The sequence below is a fragment of the Asterias rubens genome, chromosome 11 (genome assembly GCF_902459465.1).
Source record: "Asterias rubens chromosome 11, eAstRub1.3, whole genome shotgun sequence".
Classification (NCBI taxonomy): Eukaryota; Metazoa; Echinodermata; class Asteroidea; order Forcipulatida; family Asteriidae; genus Asterias; species Asterias rubens.
Window position 1 is genome coordinate 13,343,087 of NC_047072.1, and position 20,073 is coordinate 13,363,159.

General features: G+C 40.2%; 1 protein-coding gene across 1 annotated transcript in view; it reads right to left on the bottom strand.

The window, feature by feature from the left end:
- The window catches only part of LOC117297069 (midasin-like), a 96,870-nt gene that overhangs the window by 63,379 nt on the left and 13,418 nt on the right, over window positions 1-20,073 (bottom strand). The window contains exons 16-37 of the mRNA XM_033780197.1: window positions 19,994-20,069; window positions 18,595-18,860; window positions 17,857-18,035; window positions 16,961-17,052; window positions 16,454-16,570; window positions 15,237-15,383; window positions 14,497-14,641; window positions 13,444-13,738; window positions 13,050-13,185; window positions 12,575-12,847; window positions 11,837-12,033; window positions 11,380-11,534; window positions 10,011-10,214; window positions 8,495-8,703; window positions 8,072-8,194; window positions 7,015-7,212; window positions 5,401-5,508; window positions 3,673-3,858; window positions 3,113-3,205; window positions 2,455-2,598; window positions 1,413-1,541; window positions 606-765 (exon numbers count right to left, since the gene is read on the bottom strand). Coding sequence (XP_033636088.1) covers window positions 606-765; window positions 1,413-1,541; window positions 2,455-2,598; window positions 3,113-3,205; window positions 3,673-3,858; window positions 5,401-5,508; window positions 7,015-7,212; window positions 8,072-8,194; window positions 8,495-8,703; window positions 10,011-10,214; window positions 11,380-11,534; window positions 11,837-12,033; window positions 12,575-12,847; window positions 13,050-13,185; window positions 13,444-13,738; window positions 14,497-14,641; window positions 15,237-15,383; window positions 16,454-16,570; window positions 16,961-17,052; window positions 17,857-18,035; window positions 18,595-18,860; window positions 19,994-20,069 — 3,632 coding nt within the window. The remainder of the gene's footprint in view (window positions 1-605; window positions 766-1,412; window positions 1,542-2,454; window positions 2,599-3,112; window positions 3,206-3,672; window positions 3,859-5,400; window positions 5,509-7,014; window positions 7,213-8,071; window positions 8,195-8,494; window positions 8,704-10,010; window positions 10,215-11,379; window positions 11,535-11,836; window positions 12,034-12,574; window positions 12,848-13,049; window positions 13,186-13,443; window positions 13,739-14,496; window positions 14,642-15,236; window positions 15,384-16,453; window positions 16,571-16,960; window positions 17,053-17,856; window positions 18,036-18,594; window positions 18,861-19,993; window positions 20,070-20,073) is intronic.

Consider the following 20,073-nt stretch of genomic DNA (forward strand, 5'->3'; position numbering starts at 1 on the left):
CACTCATTATTCTCCTGCAACTTCCATGATAAATTGAGCCCAAATTTTCACAGGTTTGTTATTTTGTGCATATGTTGGGATACACCAAGTGAGAATACTGGTCTTTGACAAATACCAAAGGTGTCCAGTGCCTTTAAGTAAAGAAGATGACATATTATGCAAGCGTAGTGCTGCTAAATGAATCACACAATTCTGCCCTTATCATGTACACACATGATTACTTTCATGTACGTACACAATAACTTTAGTATAAACACACACAATCATCAGGTCGAAAGTGAAAGTTGTTTATGTGCATGATAATTTTTGTGAACAAACAAAGGTCCTTAATTATCCGTAGTTATAGCTTTCCTGCAAGAGACCTATTCCTATCATGGAATGGTTTATACGAAGTACTGTATGGCGCAATATGCAGCCAATCAGACACTGGGGTGAACCCCTTCTCCTTTTGATAAAGTGCACTGGGTTCTGTATCGTTCCATCACAACACACAGACCTACAGTTTTACGTCCCATCTGAAGGACGCAACATAAAAGGTTAAGTGTCTTGCTTAAGGACACAAGTGTAACGACCGGGACTCGAACCCACACTCTGCTGATCAGTACCTTGTGAGCACATATTGCCGAGAGCAGACCAATTGGCTAAAAGCTTTGTTGCATGCTGGGATACATCCTTCTCAGCAGCCAATAGGAGAAGCCTTGCAGTTGTCATGACAACAGATTTCAGGGATTGTAGCGCTTTTTCCCAGTGTCGGTTCAAATCAGCCTAAACACACAGGAATCGTTAATATTTTTAATGACAGTACTTCATAAGTGCACTGATATCAATTGCATTAAATATATTTTCTCTTCATTTCTTTTGTCAAAAAAAAAAAATTAATGACCATTAAAACTTACTTGTTTAGAAGCAGTGCAGCTGTTGGCAATCTATACAATTTTGAGGAATGATTCTCTTCTAGGGAATCACTTTAAAAAAAAACATATTTCTGCTTAACCCTTATGTGCAACGATTAATTTTATTGTTATAAAAAACAAAACACATTCATCCATGTTTTTCTCGAAATCTTTCATATTGAACATCACATCAAATGAAAGCTCAACAATTGCTCTAAACAACCGAATGAGGGCGGTATATATATATGGTGTGGTAGTTTTTAAGTTTTGACCATTTATCAAAGTCCAATTTGAGCGTGTTTTGGTGGTCTCTAGCAAGGCCGCCTTGTGCCCTAAAGAGTTAAAAACGGAGAAACTACATCTCTGAATCAATCGGTTCCAAAAGGCAAGGGTATTCTTTTGATAATTTGCCTTTCAACAATTCCAAGTAACTATTAGTCTGAGCCCTCTTGGGATGATTAGAATCAGCATTCATTATTGTAATAATACACAGGGAACTTGACCCATCCTACAGCGTACCTGTTCAAAACCTCCTAGGAGTTCCGTTGTATCCATTGAGCTGTTCATAGCCAGGACCCGAACCTTGTGACCAGTCAGGTGACCTACGAGGTGAACCAGGGACGTCTTCCCACTAGCGCTTGGACCAACCTAATAATAATAACAATAACAAATATCAGGTTGCAGTAACATGTCTATATCTACCAAGCTTTGTAGATTTTTTCTTTGAGAGCTTGTCTCACAATTTATTCTACTGCTGCGGAGATTTTGAGAGACTATTTAGTTCTGAAAAGATCTTTCCTGCTTAATAACTGCTACCTAGGCAGGTGGTAGGGTAGGAAATTGGCTCAGTGGATTGAACAGACTTCGTTTTAATAACTTTGCTGTCGCAGAGTGAGTTATAATTGGTCTCAATGTTTGACTAGCCTGCTCTAGTCATTGTAATACAACAGGTTGTCGAGTTGTTGTAGTGGCATCTTTCATGGCCTTCTACATTGTACCTCTGTGACCCGGTTTGAATCACGCTGGGGGCACTATTTGAATTGGGTTTACAGTCCCCACCTGACTGACCAGGGTTTCCCTGGAATAATTCTCAGGGGCTTCCCTCCCACCTCTTAAACCGAAACATCCTTCCTCGTCTTCTCTCCACTGGGTTCTTGGCTAGTATAGTAATTAAAGGCACTGGACACCTTTGGTAATTGTCAAAGACCAGCTTTCTCACTTGGTGTATCTCACAACATACATGTACATGTATAACTCAATTGGACATCGAAGTTGAGAGAGAATAATGGAAGAAAAAACACCCTTGTTGCACAAGTTGTGTGCTTTCAGATGCCTTGAATTTAAGACCTCAGCTGAGGTCTCGAACTCAATTCAAATGTTTAAGTGAGAAATTACTTTTTTCTCAAAAACTACATTACTTCAGAGAGAGCCATTTCTCACACTGTTTAATACTGTCAACAGCTCTCTATTGCTCGTAACCAAGCCAGTTTTTATGCTAACAACTATTTTGAGTAATTACCAATAGTGTCCAGTGCCTTTAAACCACTGCTTAGTACATTACCATTATGGACATCCAGTTCATCTGAATACATTTCATGAGTGATTCTATGGGATCCAGGCTATGGTGTAAAAGTTGCAGAGGGATTTTATGACGATGAGGTGCACTTGGAATGTGCTCAACTCTCCTGAGGAATGAGTGCCCGACCTGGCGATCAAAGACAATACAAAGTGTTATTGGGCAGTTACATGTATGTTGTAGGTTGGCTTAGTGGTTTCTGTCCCTGCCTGTCCACCTATGTGGACCCCGGTTCGATTCCCGGTCAGGAGCCCTAGCCTGTGGATTCTAAGTTTGTACCTGGCTGCATGGGTTTTCCCAGCCACGTGTAAAACTCAAATTTCTCCCTCGTTTTCTTTACAGAAAAATTTACTACATGTACTTTGCCACCACGTTTGAGTGTATTGACCCCTTGCTCACACGTCACACGCGACGACTGTGCCACGCTCACCATTTTTGGTGGTCAATAGGTTTACGTGTAATCGCTGCGTGTCGCCTAAAACGCGCACTTCACTGAATAAAGCACGTTGACATTGACCACCAAAATGGGGCATCCAAGATAATTCCGATGATGACGTCAGGTGAATAGGGTCAATAGGATGGCAAGGCATAATCTGAACACAATACAAAACATTATCAAAAAACAAAAACAAACTACAAATACCTGGACGGAAACAGGTGTGATATGGACCTGTCTGCTGCCCTCATACATCTCTGTGTAGTCATCTCCAAATACAGACTGGAAAAGCTCTTGTACCTATAGTCAACAGCAAATATTTGTTTATTTATTTTATTTCATAGTTTGGGAATAAACGAAATTTGTCTTTGTTCAACCCCAAATTATTTCAAGTTTACCCAGACAGTTTCCCTTGTGGTTAAAAACTAAAAAAAATGAAAAAAAAGTTGCATCCCCTTAAGGTGATCCCCTGGCTGCCGCTTCCCAGGTTGCATCGTAATTTGGGTGTGATCCCTGGCTACACGGCAGTTAACGGTTGTATGGTTTTTGACTGGCACCCCCGAACAAAGATATTGACAAAATAGGGACACCGCCAGCATAGGGCTAGATAGCCCAGTTAGCAGAGCGCCAGCACATTAAACGTTAGGTCATTGGTTCAAATCCTGTCCTTGATAAGTTTTCTTTTGTTCATCCCCAATTATTCACAGAATTATACTTTTTCCAAATAAGGATGTCATTGATCCCATTTCAGGACACCATAATCTTACCTTCTCTTTATCCCTTTGCGTCCGCATTCTCTCTCTGTAAATGAGGCCGACATGTTGCCCTGGTTGCCAGCGGCCATGTTGGTCACGCACCATGAGGTCACACCATCTGAAGAGGTCGCGAAGGTTAAACTCCCAGGGTCCACCCCTTTGACCCCACTGGAACTCCACCATGGTCAGGTGATACAACTGTCACAATGCAATACAACCAAGTTTAATCCCCACTTCAACAGCAATTTGCGTTTAATAGATGGAAGTTTGCAACGGGATATAAACGAATATTAACTTAATTTAAAAATCACTGGCATATTACTCGGGTTGGATTTGAACTGCCTCAAGCTACCGGGCAATCTCGGTGGTCTGCAATCCCGGACACATCTCGGTGGGCCCCCCACCCCCTTTCAATGTTGGTTCCAATTGCCAATCTTCTTCTGCGTTACAGTCAGCATTGAGCAGGGGGACGGGGGCGGGGGACAAATTGTTTATTGTCAATGAGAAGTGGACAGGGAATTGTTTTATATAAAATTGGGAATGGGTGGCCCAAGTATTTTGGTCGGGATTGTAGTTGGTGAGACACTGCTCTAGAATTGCAAAGGACGATGCTTACACACATCGGTGTATATGGCTAAAACCTAAATTAATATTGATGTTTGTGTTTGATGAAGCAGCGGTCATAATATTGTTAGCTCTTGAGAGACTCTGCTAAGCTGAAATGAGCATGATACCAATCACAAATGGTACATGTGACACAGTGTTTTGGCAGGTACATTAACTGTATTCTGGTAAGCAAAATCTGGTTGTATTCAGCTATTTTTTCAGCTTAAGCAGCTCTATGAAATTTGACACTGGCCACAACACCTGTGGATTCAAAGCATAAAAGCAAGTAATGAAAAGAAAAAACAAACCTTGTACCAGTCCAACAAATTACTTAAAGGGGTTGGGTACTTTTTGTAGAGCACAAAACACAATGGCCACAGATTCACATTAAACTTACACAGTTTGGAGATAATGGTGGTATAAAGCTTCCCTGAAAATATTACTTGCTGAGGTGTTGTACTTTTTGAGAAATGAGTAAAACAATTTCACAAAAATAATTTCCTAAGATGAAAACTATGAGATGAAAATTATTTTTGTGACATTGTTTTACTCATTCCTCAAAAACTCCAGCCCCTCAGCAAGTAATATTTCAAGGGAACTTTCTACCATCATTATCTTCAAACTATTTATGTGAATCTGTGGATTGTGTCCTACAAAAAGTAGCTTTAAACTAATTCAACACCTTGTACTGGTCCAATCGCTTACTTAAAGGAACATGTTGCCTTGGATCGGTCTAGTTGGTCCTTGAAAAGGGTTTATAACCGTTTGTTATGAAATGCATATGGTTAGAAAGATGTTTTAAAAGTAGAATATAATAATCCACACAAGTATAACTCGAAATTGCGTGGTTTTCTGTTTACCTCGTCGACTGACACGATCGACCATTTATGGGAGTTACATTTTTGACTCCCATAAATGGCCGACCGTGTTAGTTCGCAAAGACAAAGGAAAACCACGCAATATCGAGGAAACATGGTGTGTATCATTACGTACTACTTTTAAAATATCTTTCTAATCATATGCATTTTTTAACAAACGTTTACAAACACTTTTCAAAGACCATCTTGGCCGATCCAAGGCAACGAACGTATTCCTGTAAACTACCTCGACACAAAGTGAAATACATAGTAATACCTGGTTGTTAAAGGCCACCATTTTCTCCAGGAGTTCCGATGTAAGCATGGGGTACATTGAATGTGCAATGAACAGTAGATCTCCAGGAGTCAACGGCTCAACGTAAACCTATAAATTATAAACAACAAATCCAAAGACAAATAATGTCACAAATAAATAGTTAGTTTAAATTTTGGTTTGAATTAAAGGCAGTGGACACTATTGGTAGTTACGCCAAAAACTTATGAGCATAAAACCTTACTTAGTAATGAGTAATAGAGAGATGATGATAGTATACAATTTGTGAGAAATGGCTCCCTCTGAAGTAACATAGTTTACGAGAAAGAAGTAATTTCCCAATGAAATATTTGAATTTGATTTTGAGACCTCAGAATTAGATTTTGAGGTCTTGAAATCAATCATCTGAAAGCACACAACTTCGTGTGGAAATGGTACTTTTTTCTTTCAACATTAGCTCACAACTTTGACGACCAATTGAGCCAATTGGGGGCAAAGACATCTTTAATGGGGGAAGGGGGAATTGGCTATTCAATGTATGAACCTCTCATTTGTGCATTTTTTTAAATCTGATTTGGGGGCCAGGGTAATGGGTTGGGGGCAAAGGTCCACATTGGATACACCACTGATTAGGAGTTAACATCTTGTGAACTTATTAGAGTAGCCCTGCAGATGTGATAATGCTAGGTACGAACGCTTTTTAGACAAACTGTTAAGCCTATTTGATACTTCCTGTGAGTGCTAATGGGATATGATTTTGACGTCACAGTGCTGTTTGTAATTTTATGCATATGTTGAGATACACCGAGTGAGAAGACAGGTTCGTGACTGGTTTTTGCAAATAGAGTACCATGGTTCTAGTATGTTTCCTTCCAGTGTCTTCAATTACCATTACCATTTAGAATGTGCTCTTGATAAGTGCAGGAGATTCTGTAACCCCCTTATGGCAATCTGTGTACAAGCCTCTTCTGATAGCGCCCTCTTGTGAATCATTCTCCTTCAGCCCATGTAAATTTCCCAGGTCGTTGCTTCAAATCCCGCCCTAGTAAATTTTTCTTTGTTCAACCCCGAACTCCAAAAATCTACCCAGTCAGTTTCCCTTGCAGTTTACTACTTGAAAACTAGATTAACTTTTTGTTATATCTTACAAATACTGTGTAAAGTGTTTAAAGGGAAGGTACATGTTTGGTAATTACTCAAAACAAATATTAACTTAAAAACTGACTTGGTAACAAGCAGTGGAGAGCTGTTGATAGTATAAAACATTGTGAGAAACGGCTCCCTCTGAAGTAGCATAGATTTTGAGAAAGATGTAATTTCTCACTAAAATAATAAAAGACTTCTAGCTAGAAGTCGAAGTCTTTTATTCCTATCTGAAAGCACACAAATTCGTCCAACAAGGGTGTTTTTTCTCTCATCATTTTCTCCCAATTTCGATGACCAATTTAGCTCAAATTTTCACAGGCTTGTTATTTTAAGCTTATGTTGGAATACACCAAGTGAGAAGACTGGTCTTTGACAATTACCATGTAAAATTGTACTTGCATTAATGAAGAACAAAAAGGGGGGAAAAAAGGAAAAAAAGAAAAAAAGGAAAATATTTAAACATTTGTTTACCTGAGTGAAGCGGTTGAGGAAGGACCTCGGTAGGCCTTTACGTCCCCCGCCTTGTTTGAGGGGATTCTGACAGGCAAAGAGCCGTGTCTTGTCATGCTGGATGTGGAAGGTCTTACCAAGCTCAGGGACATACACCTCCGCTCTGTGGTCCAGACAAGCATTCAAGCCCTCAAGGACCGACTGAGATGCAAGGTTCAACTGTCATAGGATTCAAATAAAAGAGATGTTAAATTTGCATCGGGGAATAAAGAATATTAATTTTGTTTTTTTTACCCATACATCGATGTGTGTTATCGCTGTATACTCAGTACTTTCCCGAGTCCTGTGAAAAAAATATCACAGGCATGTTACTCCGGTGGGATTCGAACCCACGACCCTTGCAATTCTAGAGCAGTGTCTTACCAACTAGACTACCGAGGTTGCCCGGTAGCGAGAGGCAGTTCGAATCCTATGTTTTGGCAGCGAGTACCGCAACGATAATTGTGAGAAAAAATAATTTTTAAAATATCAATATGACATGTACAACAATATTTGAAGCAATGCATGGTGCAGTAGAGTAGCCACGGTGGGCGGGCCTAGCCAGAACTAACGAATGTTGCCCATCACTCTGAACAAAATACACTCCGCTGCCCAGCACAGATTTCCCCCAGATTGGCCTTCAGCAGTGAAGTCCCCCCATATCTAAACATGAACAAATTTGTTGAACCGCTCGCCTTTGGTGAACTAAATAGGATTCTCTAGCTACAACACTGTCAATGGTGTATAAAACCAATCATGCATGTGCTGCACGCCGCACTGTTATTGCTTGGACCCCAACAAACAAAAGAGGGCTAATAGGAGGTCAATTAGTTTTCAAAAAAGACTCTGCTACGGTCAAAATCCCCCCACCCCCCCAAAAAAAAAATGTATCTTTTGACAAACTTTCAAAGGTTAGTTTCACTATCCATTTCTTGGAAGAAAAAAAAAAAGAGACTATTTTTGCCATCTTTGGCCATCCAGCCTTTTGATGTTAGGTGATATCTCATTAAAATACAGTGTGAGTAAACGCCAATCTTACCTCATCTAAAACCACCCAATGTCCACCTTTCAAGGCTGTCAGCAAGGGACCATCCCTCCAAGCAAACTGACCCCCTTCACCGCCCTCTACAGGTAAGTCAGCACCAAATAAATCAGTTACATCCTGCAAGACAAACGAAAAAACATTTCAACATTGCTTTCTGCATATTCATTGTCAATGGCTTTACGTCCCATCCGAAGGACGAAGCAATGGTAAAGTGTCTTGCTTAACATGCTTAAGGACACAAGTGTCACAACTGGGGATTCGAACCCACACTCTGCTGATCAGAAACACCAGATTTTGATTACGGTGATCTTAACCGCTCGGCCACAGTACTTCTTTCTGTATGTATAAACAACCCATGGGATCAACGGCTTTACGTCCCATCTGAAGGACGAAGGACTTCTTTCTGTATGTACTCACAGTCTGTTCGGATAAGTTGATCCGAACCAGCTCGTGTCCAGAGGCCTTAGCGATGGCAGACACCAAGCTTGTTTTGCCAACTCCTGGAGACCCTTCCAGCAGGATGGCTCGTGGGAGCTGCAGAGCTCTTAAGACCCTCTGGGCATTGAGTGCAGTGGTTGGGGCATTCAAGGCATAGTGGTCTTGAGCATGCTGGCTGGACAAGGGACCTGCAAACATAAAACAACTCTTGTTTCATTGGTAGTCAAATCTACCAAAGGCCTCCAGTCTATGTTATATTTTTTATTTATTTATTGTAAAGCACCTTGGAGCCTTTTTACAATGGATTTGGTGCTATGTGTTTTATTTAGGGGAATCAATGTGTGGTGAAGAGGTTTTCAACTAGTGGTTTAATCCCAACGAGGCCTGGTTCTTGATAATTTTCTTCTAAATTATCAAGAACCAGGCCTCGGCGGGTTTAAACCACTAGTTGAAAACCGATTCAACACACTTTGATTCCCATTCATAAATACCTTTTCGGTCAAAAACATCAACACTTTTTGGTCAAAAAGTAAAATAAATGCAAAAATTATAATTGTTCAATGATTTCTTTCAACACAACACCCCTCCAGCTATGAAATGGTAAGGCCCAGTCAAGGCCCCCGGGTAAACAACTCCTCGACCAATAGGAATGAAGAAACTGTCTTATAAGAACAGGTGCAAGCTCGCTTGTCACGCCCATGTTTCAACACTTTTTACTGGTCATAAACAAAGGTTTATACACACCCACGTGACGCGCTCTCCACCAATAGGAATAGCGAAACTGTCTGAGGTATTTATGAATACTATATTAAATAGGGTAGATGGCCATAGCTTTCAATCTATTATTTTTATAATTATTAATATTATTATGGTAAATTCAAAACCTATAGCTTTATTATTTTGCAGTTCGTGCTCATTGATCAATATATAAGAACGCTCAAAACACTCATGCAAGTTTTCACTAGTGTAGAATTGTTTCTATACTTCGGCTCAATGATGCGGTACCGCGTAATATTCTGGCAGTCCAATAGATTGTGGCCGTGTGCCAAATGGAATATTCTTTACTGCCTAGAACGTGGCAGACTTTACAGATCCTAGGTTTGGCCATCAACAGCAATATTGAAGTGTCTGGGTACTTTTTGTAAGACACAAAAAGACAATATCCACAGATTTACATTAAACTTACACGGTTTGAAGATAATGATGGTAGAAAGCTTCCCTTAAAATATTACCAGCCAAAGTGCTGGGTTTTTTTTTTAAAATCATTTTCGTCTAATTCAGACTAAAATTATTTTAGTTTTACCCGTTTTGGTATTTATACTAAAACTGGTAAATACATTTTACATGCTAAAACCGAGACGAAAATTATTTTCATAACGTTGTTTTACTCATTTTTAAAAAACTACAGCTAAGACTAATTTTCTTACAGCACCCTACACTTTATTGAATTCTTCAGACAAAACAATGTTGATTAAAGTTTCACAACAGAACTCACCTCTTAAAATGAAAAATGGTTCCATCCCAAAATAGACATCATTGGAGAATACTTTGTTGACAGCCTCTGACCTCATGTCAGAGGTCACCATCAGAGAGGTCAGGTCAATCTCCTGACCCACTAACCGCAATATTTGGTCCCGGAGAAAGTTGAGGCTGTCTAGTCTGGCTTGTGCAGGAGCTACCGAGCTATTACTTGTACTTCCTATACAGAATTTTTAGAGAAGAAAATCGTTTTTCAATAAATTTAAAGCAATGCGTCGTACTTTTCACTGCGCAAGGACGCTCTTAAAAATATTGTTATCACGTCCAGGGGTTTATTCATTCATACCCAAAACAGTTATTAAAGACTGGAACACATTACCACCACAGACATCTAATCCATCACGGACAATAAGACCTTTGAAGGAGCCGTTATAATCCACATCTAAAGCAACTTAAAACTACGGCGCAAAAAAAGCCGATTCAAACTGTTCAGGACGAATCGTTTATACCCCCGGAAGTGATAAAAAGCGCCCCAACGCACAAAACAAAATACGATGCATTCAAACTCTTTTTGACAATTTAAAAAAAGTCTGATATTTATTTAAGACGACTCTTGCTTTTATTCCTGATAGAACAAATTATATCTAGCATAATTCCTACAGCTACATGTAATTCGGAAAACTAAGCTGACATTAAAGACAGTGGACACTATTGGTAAATGTCAAAGACTAGTCTTCTCACTTGGTGTATCTCAACATATGCATAGAATAACAAACCTGTGAAAATTTGAGCTCAATCGGTCATCAAATTCGGGAGATAATAATGAAAGAAAAAACACCCTTGTCACACGGAGTTGTGCGCTTTCAGATGCTTGATTTCGAGACCTAAAATTCTAAATCTGAGGTCTCGAAATCAAGTTCGATGAAAATTACTTCTTTCTCGAAAACTACGTCACTTCAGAGGGAGCCGTTTCTCAAAATGTTTTATACTATCAACCTCTCCCCATTACTCGTTATCAAGTAAGGTTTTGTGCTAATAATTATTTTGTGCTAATAATTATTTTGAGTAATTACCATTAGTGTCCACTGCCTTTAAGGACCAGCTTGAACGAAAACGGCAACAAGGCAACTTTACTACTGAAACTCATTTACAACGTGTTCAAAAGGAAATGGAATTTACATGAGAGTAAACAGATTTTGGCGTTAGTTGTGTAAGTGTGGAATGCCTAGTAACGTTGGAATACGCTTGGCACAAGCCAAATTTCTCCGCTGACCCTTGAAATATGCTTGCCATAAGCGCAGAGTTCCCGGCTTCGGTAAGCGCCAATTCTTAGCTTACAGTAAGCAGACCCATGAAATTGGGCCTTGATGTTTAGGAAGACCTACCTGAGCCAAGTCCGTCCAGGAACACCATGCAAGCTCCATGGACGTATGACAATGCCGAGTCTAGACTATCTCTGTCATCTGGAAGATGTGATGCATTGCAGCATGTATTGATGAAGTTCACCCAGGAGAGGATGTCTCGTATGCTGATTGTACACCTAAGATATGATCACAACATGTTCACCAATAGAAACGCTTAAAGACAGTGGACACTATTGGTAATTGGGTCATTCCGTGTCAAATCACCCAATGGGTTAAACCCAACCCTCTTCAAATTTGCTCAAATTTTTTTATGGGATAATTATGGCTCAACGTCATTATTATTATTATTATTATTATTTCATCTTATCACAGCATGCAAAAGAAAGATCATAATTTCATTTGTGCCGGTAACTCCTCGAGTCGGGCTTCGGCTTTCGGAATGGTGCCGAGCGCTCTAATTATTATTATCATCACAAACCTTTTGCCCGCTTCAGTGCTCTGGAACCACCCAACAAACTCCATGATGGCATTGCCGACCCCGCTTGACCCATCCTCCTGGTTGCACAGCCACACACCTTCCGCCAAGTTGTGTTCGATGATGTTAACCAGATCTTGGCGGTCGTTGGACTGAGGACACCAAATTTCTGTGAAGCGATTACGCAGTGCTGGGGACAGCTGGACATCCAAAAAAGTTGGTTAAGCATTGGTTATGTGGCAAAATGTAACACTACTTTAACTGAGATAAGGTACAGTTGTGGAAAGCATTACTGTTGCATAAAACCATGCTACCAATGGTACCTTTACTCTCCATTAATCAATATATCGTACATCATTAGTGCTACATAAAATCCAAACTACTGAGGGTAACTTTACCCTCCATGAATCAAGATAAGGTACAGCTAAACAAAACTACTAATGGTACCCTTACTCTCCATGAATCAAGATAATGTACCGCAAAACAAAACTACTAATGGTACAATTACTCTCCATGAATCAAGATAATGTAAAGCAATACTGTCACATAAAAGCCAAACTACTAATGGTAACCTTACCCTCCATGAATCAAGATAAGGTACAGCAAAACAAAACTACTAATGGTATCCTTACTCTCCATGAATCAAGATAATGTAAAGCAATACTGTCACATAAAAACCAAACTACTAAATGGTATTTAAGAATGAAATAAAAAAAGAAGTGACGGAACTACCAAACTTACCTCTTTCTTCCCAAAGTCTCCACCCGGATTCATGGTGGCCACCACAAAGAATTCCTCAGCAGCCACAATCATGTCGATATCATCCCCTTGGCTTTCCCCGCTTCCTCGCTCCGCAAGAAGCAAGGTTCTCTCCGGTTCTAAGACGCTATTCAGCCGCTCCAAGACTGAGTCATCAGCGAGGGAGATTTCATCGATGAGGAAGGCGGCATCTTCGCGCATAGCGAGGACCAGGGGGCCGTCACACCACTCAAAAAGCTTCTGCTTATCTTCATTCTGGTGGATTTCAAAAGCAACAATTTGTATCAACTCAAGCCTTCAAGACTTTATTGTATTGTATTGTGTTAAAGGCAGAAGACACTATTGGTAATTACTCAAAATAATTATTATCATAAAACCTTTCTTGATTACGAGTAATGGGGAGAGGTTGATGGTATAAAACATTGTGAGATTCCCCAGGCTTAAAAAATGACCTTACCTTATCACTGTGTTGCCTGACGGGTCGTAATCCTCCAAGGAAGTCGGACGTCTCTGTATGCAGATGACAGTTGACTGAGTACAGCTTTTGATTTGAGAGGGCGGCGTGAAGCTGACAAATGGTGGTCTTACCACATCTAGGGAAAACCATAACGAATTTGCATCAGGGATAAAGAATGCTATTGTACAAAATATAACATGGTTTAACGGTGAACAGTTGGGTGAGTGTTGTGACCAATAACAGCACTGAACTCAAGCTCTGGTGTTTATGATCAGCACAGTGTGGGTTCGAGTGCACATAAGAGTCAAGACCATGACTCGAACCCACACTCTACTGATCATAAACACCAGACCCGAGTCCAGTAGACTTGCCTACAAACTTTATCAAGCCTTACCCAGTTTCCCCGACCAGCAGTACCGGCTCCTGAAACATCAGCGCTCGTCCGACCAGAACAGCCAAGCGTCTCATTCCAAGTGTCCAGACAATGTGGCTGAAGCCGTCTTGAGTGGAGGCATCACTCCCCCTTCCTAGGACCCTCTCCAGGATGTCCCTTGTGATGGGTGAGGTGTCCGCACTCAGGCTGAAGAGGCGTGAGGGATCCACTTTACATCTGATGTGCTTTTCCAGCACCTCCTTAATGAGTGATTGTTCTTCTGAGCGACGGACTCGGCCAGCTAGCAACAAATAACCTGATGGAAAGAGTGATTATGAAAAACACTTTTGAGGCACATTTCATAACAAGTTTCACTCTTAGGGGGAATATCAAAGTCAGAACAGTCAAAATCCTCACGGAGGTGTAAAAAAGCGTACCAGAATATTGCAATAAATACTCCGTTCAAAAAAGCGTCATATCTCTTCAAATTTTGTGTGTACATCTGGGAAATTTTACGCGCATTTGTCTATTACAAAAAAATGACTAGACTTCAAGTCAACATTTGAATATATTCCTTTCTCTTCAAGAAAATACGCATTAAGGTATTGCCATTCAGCTGAAAAACAAAAGACCGCCAGACTTGTCAAGTCATGAGTTTACTGGTCTGATGATAAATTTTCTGGCCCCAAGCCCAGTGTTAATTTCACCCAGTAAAGGATCTGAAAGGAATGTTATGAGAAAATGATGTTGTAACTACAGTAGGGTCTCGTCATAAATAAAATAGATGTTAATCAGTTATTCAAACAGAGTTAAGCGTTGACAAAAAGAAAAGTCTTTATTTGTGATTTGAAGTTGATGAGGGAGCTTTCCTGCCAAAGGCCAAGACGGAAAAGGATCAGTGTACCCAGCCGTCGATTTCACTTAACTCTTCCTAACTTAGGATTAATCTTAGGATTTAGATCGAAGACGTTAGGATGCATTGAACCCATCCTAAGTAAGGGCGGGTTACTCGCCCTAACTCGAGATAGGATTAATCAGCTGCTGGAATGTTGTGTCCGTGGAATGTGCACTCACCATCATCAGCGATATGTTGATCCCAGTCATACAGAGTTCCCTGCCCTTGGCTCGCCCGCCTGTAGCGCTCTGCCCAACGGAACAGATCACGCAGAGTGATGAAACCCTGCTTGCCTGAAAACACCCCCGAGCCTTTACGACGAGTCTACAGTGAGACAAGAAAACATTGGAGTATAAAAATAAAGCATCGAGTAAGTTCTGGGCACAATTTATAGAGCTGCTTAAAGAAGGCACTGGACACTTGGTAATTACTCAACATAATTGTTAGCATAAAACCTTACTTGGTAATGAGCAATGGAGAGCTGTTGATAGTATAAAACATTGTGAGAAACGGCACTGAAATATTTGAATTGAGTTCCAGAACTTAGCTGAGGTCTCGAGTTCAAGCATCTGAAAGCACACAATTTGTGCGTAAAGGGTGTTTTTTCTTCCATTATTCTCTCACAACTCTGACGACCAATTAAGTTCAAATTTTCACAGGTTTGTTATTTTATGCATATGTTGAGATACACCAAGTGAGAAGACTGGTCTTTGACAATTACCTAAAGGTGTTCAGTGCCTTTAAGCAGCAAATTGCCTAACAAGTTAAAGCAAAACAAAAGTATAAATAAGCAGAATACCAGTCACAGACTGTTTTTGTGACACAGGATTTGTGGCTGGTAACCCTATTCTGGTAAGCATACTTTTGCGGTGCTTGATTACTCTGTGCTTTAGGTGGATGGGTTATGCAACATAGGTACCTGTAGGTCCAGCATGACTGCTACCATCTTCTTGCAATAGGAGAGGGGGATGGCACAACGCTCATGAAGGATGGTCTCCAACTCCTTGCTTGGGATCTCATCAAAGTGGAGCTCCACAAAGCGATTCCTGAAAGCCCGAGATAAGACCTGGAAGGAGATATATACAGAATTGATTAAGTCGAGTGATGTCCTCGAATCACGACGCTTCCCCATGCCTTTCTGTCCCCCATTGCCGACTTGAAATCTGCCGATTCCAGACCCGTGTCCATTTTAAGTATGTCAGTGTATGTTAGTGCAGGTCTACCTTAAGGGGTCCACATGACAATATTTGATACTGGTTTGTCTTTGCTCCTGTCGCAGTGGCCAGCAACACACAACCTTCTCTGATTTTTGTTGATTGGGTAGGTTCCCATATAGGAATTTGTTGGTCATACGTTGACGCCAGTGGTTGTTAAGAGATATTTTGAATAGCCTTGTGTAGCACCCATTTATCTGCTTTTCCAGTTTTGGATTAGAGTCCATGCCTCGCAGCCATGTACATGTAACAGCACGGACTCTACTGTTGCAGAGTATCAAATGTTATTGTTATACTTATTCAAATCTCTTCCCAAAACATATCTTACATGTATGTCACATTGGCTAATTCACCCCAAGGCCAGCCAGGGTCGAATTTCATAGAGCTGCTTAAGCACAAAATACTGCTTAAGAGTTTTCTGCTTGGCAGAAATGAACATGATACCAGTCACAAATTGTACTACATGTTGTATGCTTAGCTACTTTTTGTGATTAAAGGCAGTGGACACTATTGGTAATTACTCAAAATAAATAATTAGCATAAAACCTTACTTGGTAACAAGTAATGGGGAGCTGTTGATAGTATAAAACACTGTGAGAAATGGCTCCCTCTGAAGTAACGTAGTTTTCGCGAAAGAAGTAATTTTCCATGAATTTGATTTCGAGACCTCACGATTGAGAATTTGAGGTCTCGAAATCAAGCATCTGAAGGCACACAACTTCGTGTGACAAGGGTGTTTTCTCCTTTCATAGTTTTCTCGCAACTTCGACGACCAATTGAGCTCAGATTTTCACAGGTTTGTTTTTTCCTGTATATGTTGAGATACAACCAGTGAGAAAACTGGTCTTTGAATATTACCAATAGTGTCCAGTGTCTTTAAGCAGCTCTATGAAATTTGCCCCCAGGGTGTACAAGCACTGACCTTTCGTCCACCATACTGGCCAGGTGGGTTCTGTGTAGCAAAGAGCATGAATCTAGGATGAGCCGATACCATCTCCTGGGTCTCGGCAATGAATAACTCTCGATTATCATCTAATAACTGCAGATAATCAATACATAATGATCGATTAGAAATTGATAATCAGCCATCAATAATCAGTATTTTGAATTTGAAATGGTTCATTAAAAACAAGGACCATCAAGTTGCAGTAAAATTACAAAGAGATAACAAATATGCACATTTCAAAGAATTACAAATACAAGAAAACAATCAAATATAAAATACCAATAACTGATTACTGATAATAGTGATTGATAATCAGATATCGATAATCAGTAAATTGATAATCAGTCAATGATAATAAGCGTTTATTGGTCAATTAACAAACATCGCGAAGTTATCACCCAAAAATCAATAGCATGCATATCAAGGTAATTAACTCGGGACCAGCTTATGTGTATTGTCCGAGGGATAGAGGTTGTAACATACTCTGTTTAGAGCCTCCAGGACATCACTGGGAGCAAGGTTGAGCTCGTCTAAGATTATCCAATGGCCTTTCCTCATAGCATCAACCAGTACACCTAGAAGGGAACACAAAACACAAAACATCGAAAAATATTCAGTCATGGAGTGATTTAACGTATTGATCTTTGAATCAGTCAAATCAAGCAACAAGACTTTTTTATTACTTTTAAGGCACTGGACACTAAGTTTTGCCTTCGGATTTGTTAATAATGTTGGCTCCTGTTTATAACTGTCACTGCTAATATTATGAAACACCAATTATATGTATTTTATCATGTGAAGGCAATACCGAGACAAATGTTTTATTAAATTGAATTAAATTTAATTATAGCATGAAGATGAGAAATTATTCAGGATACAAATCTTGATTTATATTTTTTTTCAAAAACAAATTGAGCGGATCCATGGGAGACTTTACCCACACATTGATGCGTCAAGCACTGTATACTCGGTACTTTCCACTAATAATATGACTGGTTTTTTTTCTTTCTATAAAGCCTCGGGAACAGTACAGAGAACACAATCCTAAACACACATAAGGTACAACACAAATAATATTCTTAATATTAAAGTGTTCACATCCACTTGAGCATAATATCAAAAGTTGGTCAAATCAAAATTCATAAAACACCGCTAAATTTAATTTGTTGAAAAATTTTGTTTTAAGGGACCACGGCAGGCCTGATACTTCACGGAGGCAACAAAGGCGATTGCCTCCATGCCCCTTAGTCTCTGCCTTGGTGCCTTTAAAATACTCCAGTAGAAATTTACAATTTCCTCATAGGGTGCCCTTTACCAAGGAGAAAATGCCTTGGTGCCCTTGCCCTTCTAAAAAACGAAGCATACAGGTCTGGACCAACCTTCCTTGAAAACAAGCTTGCCCGTTTCATCAGCGGCGTAGAAACCGACGTATTCTTGGAGGTCTGTGTGCTCATGGTTGTTAACCCTCACACAGTGGTTGCCAGTAGCCTGGGCCAGGTACTGGATCAGGCTGGTCTTACCGACGGAAGTTTCACCCTGGAGGAGAACTGGGAAAGATCTGCAGAAGGGAAATTCATGTCGATTGATTTAAGTGATTGATGGTGATCAACATTGATTTCTTAGCTCCCTGTCACACTTTGCAAAATAACATCACTCGACAACTTCAAGAGGGAACTGAAGTCACACTCATGTTAAGTAGGTCAGACGAATTGATTTCACCTGATGCTTACTACCATTCAATTTTTTTTTCTTTTGGATAGAAATTACAAATTTTGTGTTTAGGTTGATGACCCTACATTTAACAAATACTATCTGGCTCCACACTATATCTCAGAACTACTTCAAGTTTACACTCCGTCAAGGAATCTTCGATCCAGTTCCATGCTTCAATCTCTCATTGAACCCAAGTCTTGACACTCCTAAGGTGACAGGTTTTTTTTCTTCAGCTGCGCCACGCATCTGGAACTCTCTACCACTTAATCTTAAATCTCGTCTTTGAACCACAAAATTCAAATCTCTTCTCAAAACTTTTGAGTTTTGTCACATGTTTTCAAGACCTAATTTGTTATTATTATTTAGTTATAATTTCAACAGTATAAGTAAAAAAAAAACCTTACCCTGCTGAAACAATCCGAGCTAGATCCCTCAGATTGGCCCTGACAGACGCTGTCATCACATAACCCTTTTGTTTCAACGGTTCCCCGTCACCGGTCCCAATCCAGTAACCCTCCACCTTAACAAACATCCCTGCTGTCGGAGGTGGGATTGGATGACCCAGGATGCTCTTGACATTGGCTCGGCCAATCAGCTTCTTACAGATGAGTTGTTCGACCAATGGGTGAGAGGTGCGGTCGAGCTGCGTTAGGAAGCTTAGGCAGAAGCTCTGGGGAAAAGACATCAATAACAATTCAACTAAAGTGAAGATGTAACTTTGCACTGGACATGTTTGGTAATTGTCAAAGACCAGTATTCTCACATGGTGTATCCAAACATATGCATAAAATCATTGGTCAATGAGGTTGCAAGAGAATAATAAAAGAAAAAAAATCATTGTTGCATTACTTTGTGTGCTTTCAGATCCACAAACAAAGGCTTCAGAAATTACCCCTTTCTCTAAAACTAAGTTACTTCAGAGGGAGCTGTTTCTCACAATGTTTTGTACCATCAACAGCTCTCCATTGCTCGTTACCAAGTAAGTTTTCATGCCAACAATTATTTTGAGTAATTACCAAAGTGTCCAGTGCCTTTAACCAGTGAATTACCATTTTTTAGCGCCAGCATTCAGATGACATGAACTCAGGAAAAAAGAACATCAATATTGGTCTAAAAACCCAACCAGCACACTAGGCTTAAGGTCCAAGGTGGGATTTGAACCAGGTCGACAGAAGTGAAAGGCAGGGAATGAAACCACTGAGCCAACCTGATGCCCCATAGAGTGAGAACGTTGGGTTGCAACCATGTGAAGGAAACAAAACCATGCACCATAAAGGCCCGGTCACACAGGCCTCAATAACGAGAACGACAACGAGAATGTTAACAATGCACGCCCTCAATTGGTTGAATGACCGTAGGCGTATTCTGCGTGGAGCATTTCAACCAATAGAATGCGTTCTCTTTGTGTCGTGATCGATATCGTTTTCGTTATCGTTGCAGTGTCACTTTGCCTTAACAGGCCTGAAAATACAAACATAGCTGAGACTTGCAAGGTCAATGGATACCATGTGGGTAGAATATGGATACAGAGATGTGATAGGCTTTTGAAAAAAAAAAGCATGAAAGCTTGCAGGTGCAAAACATGAAAGCTTGCAAGCGCAAAAGCTTGCGGGTACGAAGCCTGCTTGCATACATTTATCTTTGGTTTTGAAAGCCATACTCTCTGCACTCTGGGGTGTTCCATATGATTTGTATCTTCATTTTCTTATGAATTTGATCAAAGTTAAAAAAGGGATGTGGTTTAAAACCAAAAATTATATCCTGTTAAAACGGAAAAATCTTTTCCCTGTGGTAAGTACTGACCTCATAGAGTGACCTCATGACGCCTCCACATGGGTTAGTGGCTCCGTAGCGTAGGGCACGACACAGGGTACGTAAACTGC